The sequence below is a fragment of the Vulpes vulpes genome, chromosome 1 (assembly GCF_048418805.1).
Source record: "Vulpes vulpes isolate BD-2025 chromosome 1, VulVul3, whole genome shotgun sequence".
NCBI classification, from domain to species: domain Eukaryota; kingdom Metazoa; phylum Chordata; class Mammalia; order Carnivora; family Canidae; genus Vulpes; species Vulpes vulpes.
Genome location: NC_132780.1, coordinates 63117658 through 63136630, shown reverse-complemented (window position 1 = coordinate 63136630; position 18973 = coordinate 63117658). Strand labels below are relative to the sequence as shown.

Below are 18973 nucleotides of genomic sequence, written 5' to 3'. Positions count from 1 at the left end.
AAATTTCCAATATTGTCAGTCTTCCTGAGTCCTACGGCTCCATCTCACTTTCATCCAGCATTCACTATATTCCCTTACTCTTTCCTAGAACTCTCACCCGATTTACCCTAAGCCTCATCCATATATAGTATCTGCAAATAACAGTACCTATCGTGATCATGCCTTAAATTCAATGGATTCTTTGGCTATTAGGATATTCTGTATAAATCGGTTATATATACCAATAAAACCACTCATTGCTTCATGTGTTACTAAAAAAACTAGCAGGAAAAGAAGTTGGGAGTTCAACTAGAAGATAATGACAAAAAATAATGGAAATTTAAAAAATGTACATCTTCACATCAGCCCAATTCAAGGAGACAGTGATATTTTTCATCCCTGAAAGATTAAAGGAACTTGTATTTAACACCTGATGAATAATTCAGTGAGAAAAAGCAGTGATCTTTGTTATTGTTAACAAATTAAGTTTCAAACTAACTCAAAGAATAAGGAGAAAAAGTTTTTTCTAAAGAGCAACAGAAAATATGAGTAATTATATAATAATACACAGCAGGATCCGAGTTTCTGGAGATTATGAAAAAGATACTATTAACAGTAATACTTTCAATGAGAGATTTTCAGTTTTCAGCCAGACATTATGAAAAGGTAGCATTCCAGCCTTGACATTGGGTAGCCTGGTCTGAGAGGAGGAAGCAAGATAATTTTTAAGCTCTCCTTGGCCAAACTAAGGAAAGAAAATTCCCAGCTAGATCCAGGTTAATACCATAATATCCTATGGAGGTTGGATTAAGTATTTTTAAAAAATTATTGAGTTTCTAAGCCAAAGCTTCAAAAAGCTAATTTATCTCTGCATCTCAAGTAAATTTTTAAGAAGTCATAACATAGGACCAAAGTTAAGAAGAGTATGACTTGCTTAAAGCAACATCTTTACGATAACACTAAAAAAATCCCAGGGCATCCACTCTGCAACTTTTAAATCCTCAAATCTGTTATGCTTCCAACACCATTCTCTCCTCAAAAAAAGTTAATTTTTAAAGTTCACTGATGAGAATAGCTAATAATATTTCTCTAAACCCTCAAAGCAGTTCTCCTGTTTTATTTTCAACTAAATTTAGTTCAAATTACTCTCCAGCACTTATTTCATGCCTTTCTATTTTACCACATATTCTATAACAGAGTGTTGTTGGGGAATGAACTGTCTCCCCACTAAAGATATATTAAACATTAACTCCCAGAACCTGCTAGCTAATGTGGCCTCATTTGGAAATAGGATCTGTGTAAATGTAATCAAGTCAAGATGAGGTCATGCTGAATTGCGGGGGTTGGGTCCTTAAATTCATTGATCAGTGTGTCTTTATATAAGACAGAGATCTGAAGACACAGAGCCAAAGAAAGCTATGTAAAGGAGGTAGAGATGAGCTATGGTGCTATAAACCAAGGAAGGACAAATTGCTGATAACTGCCAGAAGCTAGAAGAGGCAAGGAAGGATGATTCATTCTTAGGGCCTTTGAAGGGAGCATGGCCCTGTCAACACCTTGACTTTGGACTTGTAGTCTCTAAAACCATGAGAAAATATATTTGTTGTTTTAAACCACTCAGTTTGTGGTAATTTGTTACACAAGTCCTAAAAAACTAAAACAGGGAAATTTGGGTTAATGGTCCTAAACCTGTTTCACTTGTATACTGTGGGAAAGGGGAGAGGGGGAGAGAGAGAGAGAGGGAGAGAGAGAGAGAAATGGACTGAGGCACCTTAGTGGCTCAGTTGGTTAAATGTTTGACTCTTGATTTCAGCTCAGGTCATGATCTCAGGGTTCTGAGATCAAGCCCCACATGGGGATCAATGTTCAGCAGAGAGTCTGCATGAGATTCTTTTTCTCTCCCTCACCCCCACCCCTGCTCACACTTGCTCTTGTGCTCTTTCTCAAATAATAAATAAATATTTTTTAAAAAATAGAAAAAAATAAATGAATGGGAGATGGTAGGAGGTATCTCACTGTTGGAAGAGGGAAGTTATAGACAGATGAGCAGGGAAAAGGGCTAAAGTGAGCTCCTCTGTACTGGATTAGAGTCAGAGACATCAGCATGTGACTCATATTTAGCCTAATATAAACAATGATGGATACACACACAGAAATAACTATAGATATGTATGTATACACAAGTTAGTATACATATCTACACAGCCTAGCTCTGTCTTCTAGAAGCCTAGAAGCCATGACACCTCAGCATTAACAAGCATTCCTAGCATCCAGATCTTGGTTTCTAAATACTATTCTCCAGTAAAAGGAACCAGGGCTCCTTGGCTGATTCCAAGGTGAGGGCAGGGAAAAAATAAGACGAGCATGGGATACTTTATAGCAACCAAAAATAGAGAAGTGCTCAAAACACTAAAGGATGGATGTGGGGCAGAAAGAATCACATGAATCAACATAAAAGAGTTCCCAATGGCCAATGCTGTAATAGTTTGAGCAACAGAATAAATTATTACTTGGTCATAACTCAAAAATAAAGTAAATATACGGTCAATACTGATATAAATGACTGAATAAATAAATAAATAAATGAAGGAAAAAAGATGAGTCTTTCTTATAAAAGAATTTCAAATAGGGGTGCTTGGGTGTTCAGTCAGTGAAGCATCCAACTCTTGATTTCAGCTCAGGTCATGATCTCAGAGTCCGAAATGGAGCCCTGTGTTGGGCTACACACTGAGCATGTAGCCTGCTTAACATTCTTTCTCTCTGCCCCACCCTGCTCTCATTCTTTCCCTCAAAACAAAACAAAAAGTATGTATATATATTTCTCTATACCCCTCCAGAATATAGAACTCAGAAACCTCATCCCCAGTTTGAGCTGGACTTGCTTCCAAAGAACCGAGTATGAAAGGGAAAAATAACAGATTTATAGTGGAGAAACCTGGCAAATACACTTTAACCAAGTGACTACGTTAACATCACCACTGATATCAGATAAATATCACATAACCCCTATGTGGCACTTTCATCTCTGTACTATTCTTCCCAAAAAGCATAAACTCAGTCTAATCATGAGGAAATAATCAGACAAATCCAATTTGAGGGACATTCTATAAAATGCCTAACCACTCCTCCTCAACACTGTTATAAAGAAAGGAAAGTGTAAGAAATTGTAACAGACCAAAGTAGACATTACAACTAAAAGTAATTTGTTTAGTTCCTGTTCAGAACAGGAACTGAGAACAGAGGAGGACATCAACAGAAAAACCAGGAAATTCTAATAAGGTCTGAAGTTTAATTAAAAAAATAAGTATGTATTTCTACATGAGCCCATACTGATATAAACAACTGAATAACTAAACAAATGGAAAAGAAGGGACAATTATATCTTTAAGAGTTATTCTAAATATTAAATTCAGGTACTTCCTCTTTCAGGAGGTGGAGTTTAATCCCCCTCCTGAGAGTGCATCCAAATAATATAGTAGGAAGCCAAATAGTTACTATACAGTAGAGAAACCTGGCAGTGTTGGTACTACCAGTTTCTGAGCCATTTTGAGTATTTTTAGTAATATATACTGACAGCTTGCTCCTGAATTTGTGGCTGGTTTAGGATTTAGCTCTTTGACATCTGCTAGAAAAATTTCTTACTTACTACTCTGAATTACAGCTGCTAGAAATTTCACTGTTTTCTCTTGATCTCGTCATCACAGGGTCGGGTTTTTTTTTTTCTCCTGAGTTTCAGAGGGATTTCAGAAAGGAGTTAAATTAAAGGAGAGTGTTCAGTTTGTTGCCTTAAGGTAGATACTTGCTTGGATTTCTTTCCTGGTTGGCACATACTGAGGCACCCAATTATTTGGTAACTGGATACACAGTGAAACATTTAACCATGTCCCTATTAATACACTTAAAGTTATCCCTAATGTTTTACTAAACACTGTTACAGTGACTATTCTCGTACATATTATCTTTGTTCACCTGTGCTGTACTGCATCAAGGATATTTATAACTTGACATAGGATATTTATAGGTGATTTAACCGCTTCAAGGCTCACTTTTTCCATCAGAGCGTTGTGGTGAGGATTAAATGAGTGCCTAGGACACAGTAACAGCTATGTAGTTAGTTATCATTGCCCAATTGCCCTCTACCAAGGTTGAATATATGTACCAGTTATTAGAGTACTACTTTTCCCATCTATGCCCAGATCCTAGATATTGGACTTATTTTCTGGGAAAGGGACAATTTTCCCCTGTTGGTGAAAAGCAGTATCTCATCATCTAGATTGTCATTTCACTATGACTTTGATCATCTTAATGTTTACTGGTTATCTGTACTTTTCCCATAAATTGTTTACTTATAGCTTTTACCTATAAAAATTTTTAATAGGTTCATAATATAATATTATGAAATATTATAAATTTTATAGATGAATACCTACTTGGGGACATTGCCCTTATTTGTAGAAGCTCTTTAAATAACATGAATATTATTTCCTGGTTAGTTTTATTACAAATATTTACCCTCAGGGTGTTCTTTTTAAAATGTACTACCTTTCTTTTATCAATGATCAAAACTTTTGAATTTTCATTAAATCAAATGTGTTTTGAACTTTCTTAGAAGAATATTTCTTTTTTTTTTTTAAGATTTTATTTATTCATGAGTGAGACAGAGAGAGAGGCAGAGATATAAGCAGAGGGAGAAGTAGGCTCCCTACAGGAGGACTCGATCCCAGAATCACGATCTGAGCCAAAGGCAGACATTCAACCACTGAATCACCCAGGTGCCCCTTAAGAAAAATATTTCTAACCTAAAAATATATATTAATCTCATACCTTCTAATGTTTTCATAATTTTCAAAAGAAATCATTAACTTTCATCCCTTTTACATTTAGTTTTCTTACAGTTTGAGGTCAGGATTTCATACCTCTTTCCTCCTTTATCAGCCCTAATCTTTCTTTATTCCTTTTTTAAAAAATTTATTTATCTGAAAGAGTGTGTACATGCATACAAGCAGTCAGATGTGGAGTAGAATGAGAGAGAATCTCAAGCATCCTTTCCCTGAGCATGGAGCCCAAGGCAAGAGTCGATCCCTAGACCCTGAGATTATAACCTGGGCTGAAATCAAGAGTTCAATGCTTAACTGAGCCACACAGGCACCTTACTGCTTTGAAATGCTGTACTGATATCATGTATTAAACTTTCAAATAAGCATGTGTTTTTAAAAGGTACTTAAGTTGATATGTTAGCTACAGAAATGCTACATATATATATATAATTTATATATATATACACACATATTTATATATATATATATAAAATAGAAATTCTAGGCTTTTGTTTTATTCCGATTTGTGGTTTAGCTCATCTGCTCTAAACTGGCAAGACTTCTATTCCTTCTGTGTGTTCCTTCTAATACATCAAAAAACAGCCTCCCTCTTCTCCTTATGGAAGCCTATTTTACTTGTAAGTGCCCAGAAGGTCAAACCCAGTCCCAGTCTTATCTCAATGGTTGAATGTCCTTGGAAAAAAGACAATTCTAGGTGGTGATGTGGATTAGACCATGTGACTCATTTACAATGAAAATTGTTTTTTTTTTTTTTAAGATTCAATTTAAGGAACTCAAAAAAGAAAAAAAGAAAGCAAATCACAAACATATATCGGACGATCCAGTTTTATTTTAAAACCTACGTGTATACAAATAAATGCACAGCAAAAGATCTGGAAGCACATGCAATATGCTAACAACATTTGTGACCTCTGAAAACAAAGCAAGAATAAGAGATGAAATAAAGGGAGATTTCACTTAGTGCTCTATTTAATTCTATATGGGTTCAAATTCTTCATAGACCATAAATTTAACAATATTTGGAATACAAATTTGCTTTTAGAATTATGTTCATCTTTATGCTTTTTTAAATGTGCACATATTACTTTTCTTTAATTGAGGGGGGGGAAGAGAAATACATAGAATAGTTGACATTAGGAAAAGTCCTATAATCACTCTTTCCAGTTTTCTTTTTTTTCCATCTGTATCTATTTCACAGAATTTCACAGGTTCGAGATTACTGCCTGAGTACACAGAGTTATATTCTCTCCTTTTCAAGAGCCAATGAAATGATAGAAAAGAAATACAATAGAAAATCGTGACAATGAACAATACAGGCTCATCATAAAGAAAATTGCAAAAAAAAAAAAAATCCAGAAGCTGGAAAATAAAGCATTAATTATTGAGGCAGGACAGAAGAATACATGGTATAAAATACAAGTCTGGAAATGTAGCACAGGGAGTTCACCTGTCTGGGAGAACATCAAAGAGGCTCTAACCTCAGAAAATATCAAGTACAAATGCAGGCTAAAAACAGGAGTCTTAACTGAAGGTCTATATAGGTACTATTCTCATTGAACAAAACTGAGCATCCAGTAAATACCAGTCCCTATTCTACAGAAGAAAAAATAAACAAACCCAAAATAAAGCAGGGGTGTGGGAACAAAAAAATTGTGAGGGTGGCAGTAGAAGCATCACTGTTTTAGATAAGCCAGCTGGTGAACTTCTTAAGAAAGAAATTTGAGAAAAGAGAAAAAGAGAGTAAGGAAGAAGAACAAGAATCATTTTTAAAACAATGATGGTGGGATCCCTGGGTGGCGCAGCAGTTTGGCGCCTGCCTTTGGCCCAGGGCGCGATCCTGGAGACCCGGGATTGAATCCCACATCGGGCTCCCGGTACGTGGAGCCTGCTTCTCCCTCTGCCTGTGTCTCTGCCTCTCTCTCTCTCTCTGTGACTATCATAAATAAATAAAATTAAAAAATAATAATAATAAAAAAATAAAACAATGATGGTAATGCAAGAACTGCACTAAGCAATTTAAAAGTTATGTTGTTAGATCTTCATAATACATAAAAAGAGTTATCTCCAAATTAGAGATGAAAACACTGAGACTGAAAGAAATGAGAAATTATTTAAGGTTGCACAGATAATTAAGTGATAACAGATTTAAACACAGGATAAACTCTCAACCATTGTATTAGTAAGAGCAGTCATTTCATTCTTTGGAAGTTAATTTACTCATTTATACAATGGTCTAGTTAATTTTATTTTCTCTAAAGAAAATAACGGGTCGTTCAACTCTAACACCATGACTGTTACCAAAAGAAAATAATCATACTTATCATTTATAACTTGAGAAAATATTCTGTTAGTATGATGAAAGCTTGAAAAGAAGTATCTATAATGGGACATTTCTTTAATATTTCAATAGTATCACCACTCTCCCACTAAAGGACTCTGAAATAAACTTCAATAGTAATTATTACTGTTGGCAATTATTACTACAATTATTACTTTTTACAATTCACAATGCCATCTGCCCCTTCACCACCTTGTATATTTCCTTACTCTCATTGGTATGTTTTAAATAATCAACTGATACTAGATGCAAGACCATAATGAAATCAATATTCAATGCAACCGCTAGCAAAGTCATGACAAAAATAGTGAAGATTTTTATTACCATCTCTAATAAACACAGGTGATAAGATGGAAAAGACATCCTTCCCTATACTTCCCCAGTAAACACAACTGAAAGCTCCAGTGTGTGTGTGTGTGTGTGTGTGTGTGTGTGTAAAACAAACATATGACTGAAAGTTGAAGAAAAGAAAGGAGACCAGCTAAGAACCTAGGATCCAAGGAACGAGACTATGGTGAATCCCTTGGATTTTCCTTTTGCCTTTCAGCTTTGGAACTGAAAAAACCAGTCACCCAGAAGAACCAAAGGGCACAGCCCAAAAGTTCCAACAAAAGCCATTTTCCCTAACCAACAGACCAGGAAAGAAGAAGACTAAAAAGACAGAAATTTTTCAGATAATAACCGCTCTTTTCTAGCCCAACGCCATAGAAAAAACTGCAGCCCTACCTCTACCCACACCGACAAAAGTCAAGTGGGAAGCCTAGACTTCCAACCTTGCTGAGCTGTAACTAAGTACTTCAAAAGAGCCCCTCCAGGATAGTTTCAAAGAAAGGCCAAGTAGGGAAACATGACTTTCATCCCTGTCTGGCACTATGAATATCTCCTGTCCACTCTTACTCTTAGGTTGTATCAGAAAGGCTAACAGAGAGTCTGGACATTCACCATCCCCTAGCAGTAATGAGGCCATCCACACAATAGTGTCAGTAGTGATGACATGAAAAACCTAGACTTCTACCCCCTATCCACCAGTAACAAGGCACTCCCCTCCAAACTCCTCAGGTATCAACAAAGGCCAAGTGGGGAACCTAGACTTCTAACTCCATCTGGCAATAAGAAGGCAGTAGCTCTCCCCATTTCACATGTCAGAACAGTCTCTTACAAAGCCAGCTAATAAAAAAGGTTTAAACATATAATGTTTTACTATGTTTATAATAATTATATATTTAACCATATATAGCTTACATTTATAAAATGTAATAAAATTATAAATATGACAATATGCTATATAGTAAATAAATTAAATCTAGAATCTCATAACTGTACAAAATATTCTAAAATTACAGTTGAAGATAATTTGTCATACAAAAAATTAGTAAGTTCCCAAAAGAATTAAAAAAAAAATAGATGCCAACACCAAGATAACAATTGTTAGAATTCTCTGGCAAGGATTTTAAAATAATCATCCTAAAATTCCCTTGATAAACAATACAAGCATGCCTAAAACAAAATGGCAAAACAAAGCAACAGCAAAGAAATGGAACACATAAAGTAAAAGTAAAATAAAAATTTTAGAACTGAAAAATATAATATTAGAACTAAGCAGCTCAGTGGAAGGGCTCAACATTAGAACGGAGCAGATCAAAAATCAAGTGACCTAGTAGACAAAACAATAAAAATTACCCAGTCTAAACAACAAACAAGAAATAGAGGAGAGAGAGAGGGAAAAAAAAGGCAAGAGAGCATCAGAGGCCTGTAGGGCAATAACAAAAGATCTATGACTTGTGCCATCAGAGCCCTGGAAGGAAAGAGGGAAAGGCTCAAGAACTCAAAGAAATAATGGTTGGAAACTTCCCAGATATGACAAGATGTTCATGGTTTCAAGAGGCTATATGAATCACAAATAATAAAAGTTCAAAGAAATCCACCCAATGAACTGTGATACTAAATTTCTAAAAACTGAAGGCAAAGAAAAAATCTTCAGAGTAGCCAGAGAAAAACAAGAGATTTATCATTAGAAACCATGGAGGACAGAAAGAAGTGACATATTACTTTTCAAGTACTAGGGGGAAAAACACTGTCAAACTAGAAATGATAAAAAAATTATCCTTCAGGAATCAAGGGGAAATCAAGATATTCTCAGTTGAAAAGAGACTCAGATAATTTGTCCTGAGTAGATATATCCTTAAAAAAAAAAAAAAAAAAAAAAAGAATGCAGAAAGCAAAAATAGGTTGTGTCTCCTCTTGAGTTTCCTAAATTGTCTGATTATAGAAGTAAAAATTCTAACACTATCTGATACAGTTACAAATATATGTAGAGATAATACTTGAAACAATTTTATTTTGAGGATGGTAAAGGATTCTATACTCTATTCAACCTGTTAAAATAAATTATTTATGCAACATATATACTTATATAACTAGAGCAACGACTAGAAGAGCTATAAAAGCGACATATCTAAAAATACTATAGAGGACAGCCCAGGTGGCTCAGTGGTTGAGCATCTGTCTTAGGCTCAGGGCATGATCCCAGAGTCCCAGGATCGAGTCCTTCATTGGGCTCCCTGCATAGAGCCTGCTTCTCCCTCTGCCTGTGTCTCTGCCTCTCTGTGTCTCTCATGAATAAATAAATAAATACTTGAAAAAAATAAAAATAAAAAAAATAGAAATAAAAATACTGTAGATAAATCCAAGTAAAATTCTAAAAATGTTCCAGTAACCCAGAGGAAGGCAGGAAAATGAAAACAGAAACAAAGAGGACAGAGAACTTAAGTATCAGTAAATCAATAATCACATAAAATCCAAATGGTCTAAATATAACAATCAAAAAAGAGAGACTAGCAGGATGAATTAAAAATCATGATTCAGGGGCAGCCCGGGTGGCTCAGCGGTTTAGCGCCGCCGTCAGCCCAGGATGTGATCCTGGGGCCCCGGGATCAAGTCCCACATCAGGCTCCCTGCATGGAGCCTGCTTCTCCCTCTGCCTGTCTCTGTCTCTGCCTCTCTCTCTCTCTCTCTCTCTCTCTCTCATGAATAAATAAAATTAAAAAAAAAAAATCATGATTCAACCGTATGCTGTTCTAAGCAACTTACTTCAAATATAACAATAGTTTGAAAGCAAAAAGAATAGTAAACATTTACCATTTAAACATTAATCAAAGGAAAGCTAGAGTAGCTGTATAAATAGCAGATAAAGTAGACTTCAGGACAAGAAAATTATCAAAGATGTAACAATAAAAGAGCCAATCCACCAAGAATACATATTAAGCCTAAATGTGTATGCACCAAGCACTAGAACTACAATATATGTAACACAAACTTTAAAAAAAAAAAAAAATAGAAAGATACAAACGAATCCACAATTGCAGTGAGACTTTAAAAAAATTGCTCTTGGGTCACATGTATGGCTCAGTCAGTTAAGTAAGCATCTGCCTTCGACTCAGGTCATGATCCCAGGGTCCTAGGATCTCCCTCTGCCTATATGTCTCTGCCTCTCTGTCTCTCTCATGAATAAATAAAATCTTAAAAAAAAAAAAAAAAAGAGTATCATTTATCAAGTGATACAGAAAAAGCATTTGACGAGCAGGGAGCCTGCTTCTCTCTTTCCTCCCTGCTCATGCTCTTGCTATCTCTGTTTCTCTCTCAAATAAATAAATAAATTATTTTTTAAAAAATTAAAAATAAAAATTGCTCAACAACTGAGCAACTAGATAGAAAATCAAAGATACAGAAAAACTCAAAAACATTATCAACTAACAGGATCTAATCGACCCAACAACAGCAAAATACACATCTTCAATACCCACAAAACATGTAGCAAATAAACCATATGCTGAGACCTAAAAGAAATGTCAAAAAATTTAGAATTGAAATCACAGTATTTCTGACCACAAGAGAATCAAATTTGAAATTAGCTAACAGAAAGATAACAGAAAAATGCCAAACACTTCAAAACTAAACAACATACTATTAAATAACCCTGAGGTCAAAGAAGTCTCAAGGTAAGTTAAGAAAACACAAGGAACTAAATGAAAACACAAAATACCAAATTTGTGGGAATGAAAATGAAACAATGAAAACATTGCTCAGAAAAATTTATAGCACCAAATGCACAGATCTTAAAGGAAAGTTTCAAATCACTAATCACCCATCTTAAGAACTTAAAAAAAGAGCAAAATAAACCTAAAGCAAAAAGAGAGAAATAGAGAAATCACTGAAACTGAAAGCAGAAAAAAGAGAAAATGAATTATACAAAGAATTGATCTTCTGAAAAGGTCAATAAATTGACAAACTGCTACCAAGACTAAAAAATAAAAAAGATAAAAAAAGATGACATAAATTACCAATACCAAAAATGGTACATGGTGTCTCACTTACAGAGGCAGCAGACATCAAGAAATAATAAGGAAATGCTATGAACAACTCTACACAAATAAATTTGACAACTCAGACAAAATGGGCCACTTCTGGGGGGAGGGGGAGAGGAATGCCACAATTCATCCAATTAGAGAGACATAATCTGAATAACCCTATAATTATTAAGGAAAATGAATTCATGACTTTAAAACCATGAAAAAAGAAATCTCTAGGGCCAGATGGTTTCACTAAAGAATTCTACCAAAGGGATCCCTGGGTGGCGCAATGGTTTGGCGCCTGCCTTTGGCCCAGGGCGTGATCCTGGAGGGCTGGGATCGAATCCCACGTCGGGCTCCCGGTGCATGGAGCCTGCTTCTCCCTCTGCCTCTCTCTCTCTCTCTCTCTCTCTCTCTCTCTCTCTCTGTGTGTGTGTGTGTGACTATTCGTAGATTTAAAAAAAAAAAAAAAAAGAATTCTACCAAATATCTAAAGAATTAACATCACTCTATACAGTCTCTTCCAGAAAACAGGAGAGAATTCTTTCCAATTCATTTTATAAAGCTAGTATTATACTGACATCAAAACAGGACAAGATAGTCCCCCTCAAAAGATAACTATAGACCAATATTCCCTTATAGATACACAGAAAAATTCCTTAACAAAATATTAATAAAATTCAACAATATATAAAAATTCTACACTTATGACCACATGGAGTTATCCCAGGTGTAGAAAGCTTACTCAATATTTGAAAAATCAAGCAACGGAATCTGCCACCATATCAACAAGCTAATGAAGGATATCATTTATCAGGGTGCCTAGGTGGCTCAGTGGTTGAGCATCTGCCTTTGGCTCAGGTTGTGGTCCCAGGGTCCTGGGAATGAGTCCTGCATCAGACTTCCCACAGGGAGCCTGCCTCTCCCTCTGCCTATGTCTCTGCCTCTCTGTCTCTCTCATGAATAAATAAAATCTTAAAAAAAAAAAAAAAGTATTATTTATCAAGTGATACAGAAAAAGCATCCGCAAAATCAAACACCCATTCATTATTTTAAGAAGTCTCAGCAAAGTAGGACTAGAGGGAAATTTCCTCAAATTGATAAATGGAATCTATAAAAAAAATCTACAACAGTTGTCATACATCTACATAACAATGGAAGACTAAGCACTTTATCTGTAAGATCAGGAAAAAGACAATGATGTCCACTCCTACTACTCATCTTCAACACTGTTCTGCATGGTCTGGTGACTACAATAAGTGAAGAAAAGAAAACAAAAGGCATACAGATTAGAAAAGAAAAACATCCCTATTTACTGATGACATGATTATCTATAGAGAAAATCCCAAGAAATCTACCCAAAAAACCTCCTGGAACTAAAGAGTCCAGCAATGTCACGAGATAAACACAAAAGAAATCGATTGTGTATCTCTATGTAACAACATATTGATGCCAAAACTGCAAATACAATGCCATTTACAATCATTCAAAAAAAAAAAAAAAAAAAAGAACTAGGTGTAATTTTAACAAAACATGTCCAATACTGGTGAATAAAATTAAAATCTAAATAAATGAAGAACTATACCATGTTAATGGACTAGAAAACTCAAGAGAGTAATAAACACATCAATTCTCCCCAAGCTGAATATGGATAACACAATATCTATAAAATTTCCAGCTAGATTTTTTGGCAGATAAGACAAAACTATTAAAACTTATATATAAAAGCAAAAGAATGAAAACAGCTAAAACAGTTTTGAAAAAGAATGAAATGAGAATATTCATTCAAGATCCCAGGAATCTTCATTCAAGATTTATTAGGCAAAGAAAATGAACTTCAATCTTAGCCTCACACTGTGCAAAAAGGATTAAGTCAGAATCAGAAATGTCAGAGTTTCAATATCCTGCACATTCCAAGAAAGGTTTAGCCCTTACCTATGGCTCCTAAACCCTTGGAATATCCTGCCTAATAAGACTGTCTTTGTTTACCTGGGTACCTTGGGTCATTTCAGATAGTCTATGCTAATAATGTGATTTATAGTAGGAGCCATGTGTTATCAGGTTGATCTCTCAAGGGCTAGCAACTAAGATCATCCACCAAGGAGTCAACCATGCCAACATGACCAACCCACAATAAAAATCCTGGACCCAAGGCTTGGGTGACTTTGCCTGGTTAATAGTACTCTGTATATGGTTTCACAAATCACTGCTGGGAGAATTAAACACTGTCCACACAACTCCACACAAATGGTTGGGTCTAGTGTCTCCTGGACCCTGCTCCTTGCTTCTTTTTCTATTGCTGATTAAACTCTGTATTCGTTAGCTGTGACAAACCATAACCTTTAGTATGACAGCTTTTCGCAGTTGTGGGATTCCTTCTAGCAAATCAACTGAGCTGAAGAGTGGTCTTGGGGATACCAAACACACTTGCTTTATAAAAGATTAACTAAAAATGGATCATGGAAATAATGGGGAAAAAAAAGATAAAACTTTAAGGAAAAAAAAAAGAAAATCTTCAAAATCTGGGACTATGCGGTTTTGAGACTTGACCCCAAAAGCACAATCCATATAATGGAAAACTATACTCTAAAATTACACACTAAACTTAAGCAAACTTTAAAACTTTTGCTTTGCAAAAGACACTATTAGAGAATGAAATGACAAGCTACAGAATAGAATATATTTGCAAACCACAAGGCCAAGAAAAGATTAATATCTAACTTTTATAAAGAACTCTCAAAATTCAACAGTAAAAAAAAAAGATTCTGATTAAAACAGACAAACATATAGAAAGATTTCACTGAATATAACAGATGGAAAATAAGCACGTAAAGAAATGGTCAATATTATTAATCTTTAAGAAAATGAAAACTAAAACTACAATGAAGTATCACCACATTCCTATCAGAAAGGCTAGAATTTTAAAAACCACAAATGCTAAGAATAAAGAAAAAACTAGATCACTTACAATGATCCATTTCCTTTGCTGACTGAAATGGAATAATCTCTCTGAAAAGTAGAAATCTCTCTGAAAATCTCTGTGACAATTTCTTTAAAAACTAAACATACAAAATGATGAACAACCAACAACTGAATTGCTGGACACTTACACAAGAAACAAAGACAGATGTTCATACCAAAACCTGTATATGAATGGTTATAGCAGCTTTATTCCCAATAGTCAATACTAAAACAAACCAGATGTTTTTCAGTGGGAAAATTCTTAAGCAAAATATGGTCTACCTAATACCACCACTGCTGAATACTAATTAGGAATAAAAGAAATGAACTATTGATATGTGCAACAACCTGGATGAACTGTCAAAGAAAAAAGCCAGGATTAAAGGGTTATATACTATACGATTCCACTTATATAGCATTCTTGAAATGACAAAATTATAAAAATGGAGAATAGATTCAGAGGTTTCCAAGAGTTAAGGGTGGTAGGGGGAGAGGGAGCAACATGAGGTGCATACTGTGGTGACAGAAACATTCTGTATTTTGACCGTATCGGTATAAATATCCTGTAATACTGGCCTGCAGTTTTGCAGGATATCAGCATGGGTGGGGGTGGGAGGTACTGAATAAAGGATGCACAGAATCTCTGCACTATTTTAAAAATTGCCTGTGAATTTACAATTATCTCAAAATAGTTGAAAAAGTGAATGAGGGGAAACTCATATGATCAGAGACAATTTCATTTGATATAATGGCAACATTGAACATTATTAAAACAAACATTACTTAAAACAAACATTACTTTATATTTTGGAACAATAGAACATATTCTTTGAATGTTCTCAATCACAACCATTCTCGGGAGTCTCATGTCTAAACACTAAGAATTTCAGCTCACCTTCCACGCTGTCAGAACAGGAAGTTCCAATGCCAGTGTCACCACTGTCAGAAGTTATACTATGTCTCCTGATATGATTATTTCGATGGCTAGATGTAACAGTTGTGGCCTGCCACAATGATTCATTACCAGGTAACCATGCTGATGAAGAATAATCTGGGCCTACAAAGGAAAATAGGTAAGAATTAGCACATTTATAATGTCTATCAGTAGACAAACAGATCCTTTTTTTTTAACCTTAGGAAAAAAAAACTACACATAAGGTTAAAAAAAAAAAAGTTATTTTGTCCCAAATAATTTAGATCAACAATATCTAAGATTCATCAAATAAACTTACATGTCATACACCTAAAAATACAATGCTAATTTTGCAGCTTCCTCTGCTAAAGGACTCTGATTTTTGTTGATAAGTATTGAACTCAGAAATATGTACTGCTGTCTTATTTAAAATGTCAAATCTATCTATCTGTCTGGAAATATCAGCACTCTGCTCTGGAATATTTGATACGTAGGCATCTGTCATCTGTGATTCCACAAAGATTCATCAGTTGAGAATTGGGGCCCAGGGAAAGTCTAATTGAATCATACTGCATGACAATTTAATTGGAATATGCTAATGGAAAATAAATCTTTTCTACTGTATCCTGATCATTTAACATTTAAAGTTATTTTATATTTCTTTTATTTCTTTAGTTATTTTGATAAAAGATTAACACTGTAGCATCTTCTTCACCCTTAGCTCAATTTCCCCTTTATTTTTTGGCTAACATCATTTTTCAATGTTCTCTGGTCTTTATTTTCACTTATCTTGTCGATTTCACTTAATTTTTATTTGCCTTTTTCTGATTTATCCATCATTTTACTTTTCTGCTTACTTCATTCTTAAATTATCATCCATTATAATACCACAGAAAGTATACCCATGGACAAGTGCCAGTCTGTGAACTACTTATTACTAGTTCATAAATTATAGTAACCTGAGGGGCACCTGGGTGGCTTAGTCATTTGGGAATCTGACTTCAGCTCAGGTCATAATCTACGGATCCTGCGATCTGGCCCACCTCTGGCTCTAGTTCAGTGGGGAATCACCTTGTCTCTCTCCCTCTCCCTCTGCCCCTCCTCCTGTTCATGCAGGTACTCTCTCTCAAATAAATAAAATCTTTAAAAAAAAAAAAAAAAGTTACAGCAATCTGAAAAAACAATTTTAAATCTGTTGAATTTTATATATAAAAGCTACAGAAGCACATATCTTTATTAAAGGCTAACACAGTGATTCTCAAATTGGAGCCTGAAGACTTATTTGTGGAAGTTAAGTTCTACACAAGATTTTGGGCTTTTGTCTCAACGACATCCTTAAAAAATTAAAGCATATTACAGATGATCTGTATAGCTACCTTAAAACAGATTTATTGAATAGTGAAACATGCTATTGAAATTGTCTACTAGGAGTGCCTTCTAGCACCCTAGAAAAAAATAAAGTTGTTAGATTTAAGCATAAGGATCACAAAATGATAAACCTGTCCATAAAATGAATTAAATCATTTTATCACACTTTTAGGAATAGACATCTCTATATTATTATTAAAAATCAAAATTCATAAACAGATTAATAAAACCAGACCTAAAGCTATTTTCTACTAATATTAATTCTAACATTAAAGGTTTGGTTTTAATAACACATTAAGGCATATTAATACTAATTTGAATTTCTACTTACATGTAATTTGTAAATTAAACTTGTTTTGGTTTTATAGATGTATAAGGTAAATGAGTAGTCTTAAAAACCATATACATTTAGGAGTCCCTAAGTGGCTGGAAATACCAAAAAAGTTAAGAAAAAGATTTGTCACAAATGCATGAAATATATGTAGGTACTAGTCCTATCTTGCCATTTACTACCATAAAGTATATACAAATCTATTACAAAAAGTTACAATTTATCAAAACTTACACAAACATTTCCACACTGTACATACCACTTGAAGTCAAGAGAAATGTAAATAAACACAAAGATAACAGTAATAAATCATAACTGCATAAAACTAACTTTAGTACATACATACTGTACTACTGTTACAATTTTGTAGCCCCCTCTTGTTGCTATTATCCACTTGAAAAGCCACCTGAATGCTAAGCATCTCTGGGACTTTAGTTATCACAGTAAAAAATAATCTCTTGTGGTTCTTGCTTATTTTTCATCGTGTTGTGTGCGATAACATAAACCTCCAGCAACACCATGGGACCCACACAGAATGCCACTAGTGATGCTGGAAATGCTCCCAAGAAGTAGAAAAAAGTCAGGACATGATAAAGAAAAAGATGAATGACTGATAAGAACTACAGTTTGAGGTCTGTATCTGTAGTTGCCTTCCATTTCTAAATAAATGAATCCAGCATAAAGATCATTGTTAAAAAAGAAAAGGAAATTTGTGAAACCATTGCTGCAGCTACACCAGCAAGAGCAAAAACCCTGAACTTTCTGTGAAATACTTTTTCATCTTGTATTGAAAATAAAGCTTCTATGTGGGTACAAGATTGTCATTTTGGCATACCTATAGACTAGGATGATGTGAGAAAACCCGAAGTCATTACACTACAAGAACTTCAAGCAAAAAGAAGGTGGAAAATATAAAGCTGAAGAATTAAATGCCAGCACAGGATGATCTGATAATTTTAGAAAGAAGTTTGGCTTAAAAAATGTCAAGATAATAGGAGAAACAGCTTCTGCCCACCAAGAGGCAGCAGATGAGTTCCCAGGCACCCTTAGGAAAATCACTGATGAGACAGGGTATCTGCCTGTACAGGTTTTTAAGGCAGACAAAGGTGCCCTATTCTGGAAGAAACTGCCACGAACGATATTAGTAAGGAAAAGGAGTGAGCACCAAAATTGAACGCAGGAAGGGACTAGCTTTGCTGTTTTTTGCAAATGGAGTCAGGTGTATGATCAGTGTTGTCCTTATCCATAAAGGTGCTAAACCCCACCTTGAAGGAAAAAGGTAAGTAACCACCAGCAGCCAGTCTTTTGGCTGTATAACAAGAAGGCCTGAACAGGAACCCTTTTTCTAGATTGGTTCCACTGATGCTTTGTCCCCGAAGTCAGGAAATGCCTTGCCAGCAAGGGACTGCTTTTCAAAGTGCTTTTGATATTGGACAATGTCCCTGATCACCTAGAACCTTATGAGTTCAATACCAAAGATATCAAACTGGCTTACTTGCCCCTAATACGACGTCTCTAATTCAGCCTCTGGATCAAGAGGTCGTTAAGGACCTCTAAGATTCATTTTGCATGGTTCCCTGTGGAAAGGATTATAAACGCTGTGGAACAGAACCACAGCAAAGAGAACATCATCAAAGTTTGGAAGGATTATCCCACTGAAGATACTGCCATTGTTACAGAAAAGCTATGAAAGCCATCAACTCAAAAATAATAAATTCCTGCTGGAGGAAACTGTCAAGATCTCATGCATGATTTCCCAGAATTTATGACAGAGCCAATCAAAGAAATCATGAAAGAGATTGTGAAAATGGCAAAATAGGTGGGAAATTAAGGCTTTCAAGATATGGATCTTGGAGAAATTCAAGAGCCAACAAACACCTCTCCAGAGAAATTAAC

The 18973-nt window shown here is 35.0% G+C and overlaps 1 protein-coding gene across 3 annotated transcripts in view; it reads right to left on the bottom strand.

Moving 5' to 3' along the window:
- Positions 1 to 18973, bottom strand: part of CEP85L (centrosomal protein 85 like) — a 198408-nt gene that overhangs the window by 124378 nt on the left and 55057 nt on the right. For all 3 annotated transcript variants that reach the window (XM_072765356.1, XM_072765367.1, XM_072765351.1), the window contains one exon: positions 15361 to 15522. Coding sequence is in view for 1 of the 3 variants with exons in the window: in XM_072765351.1 (XP_072621452.1) it covers positions 15361 to 15522 (162 nt within the window). In the remaining 2 variants the exon portion in view is untranslated. The remainder of the gene's footprint in view (positions 1 to 15360; positions 15523 to 18973) is intronic.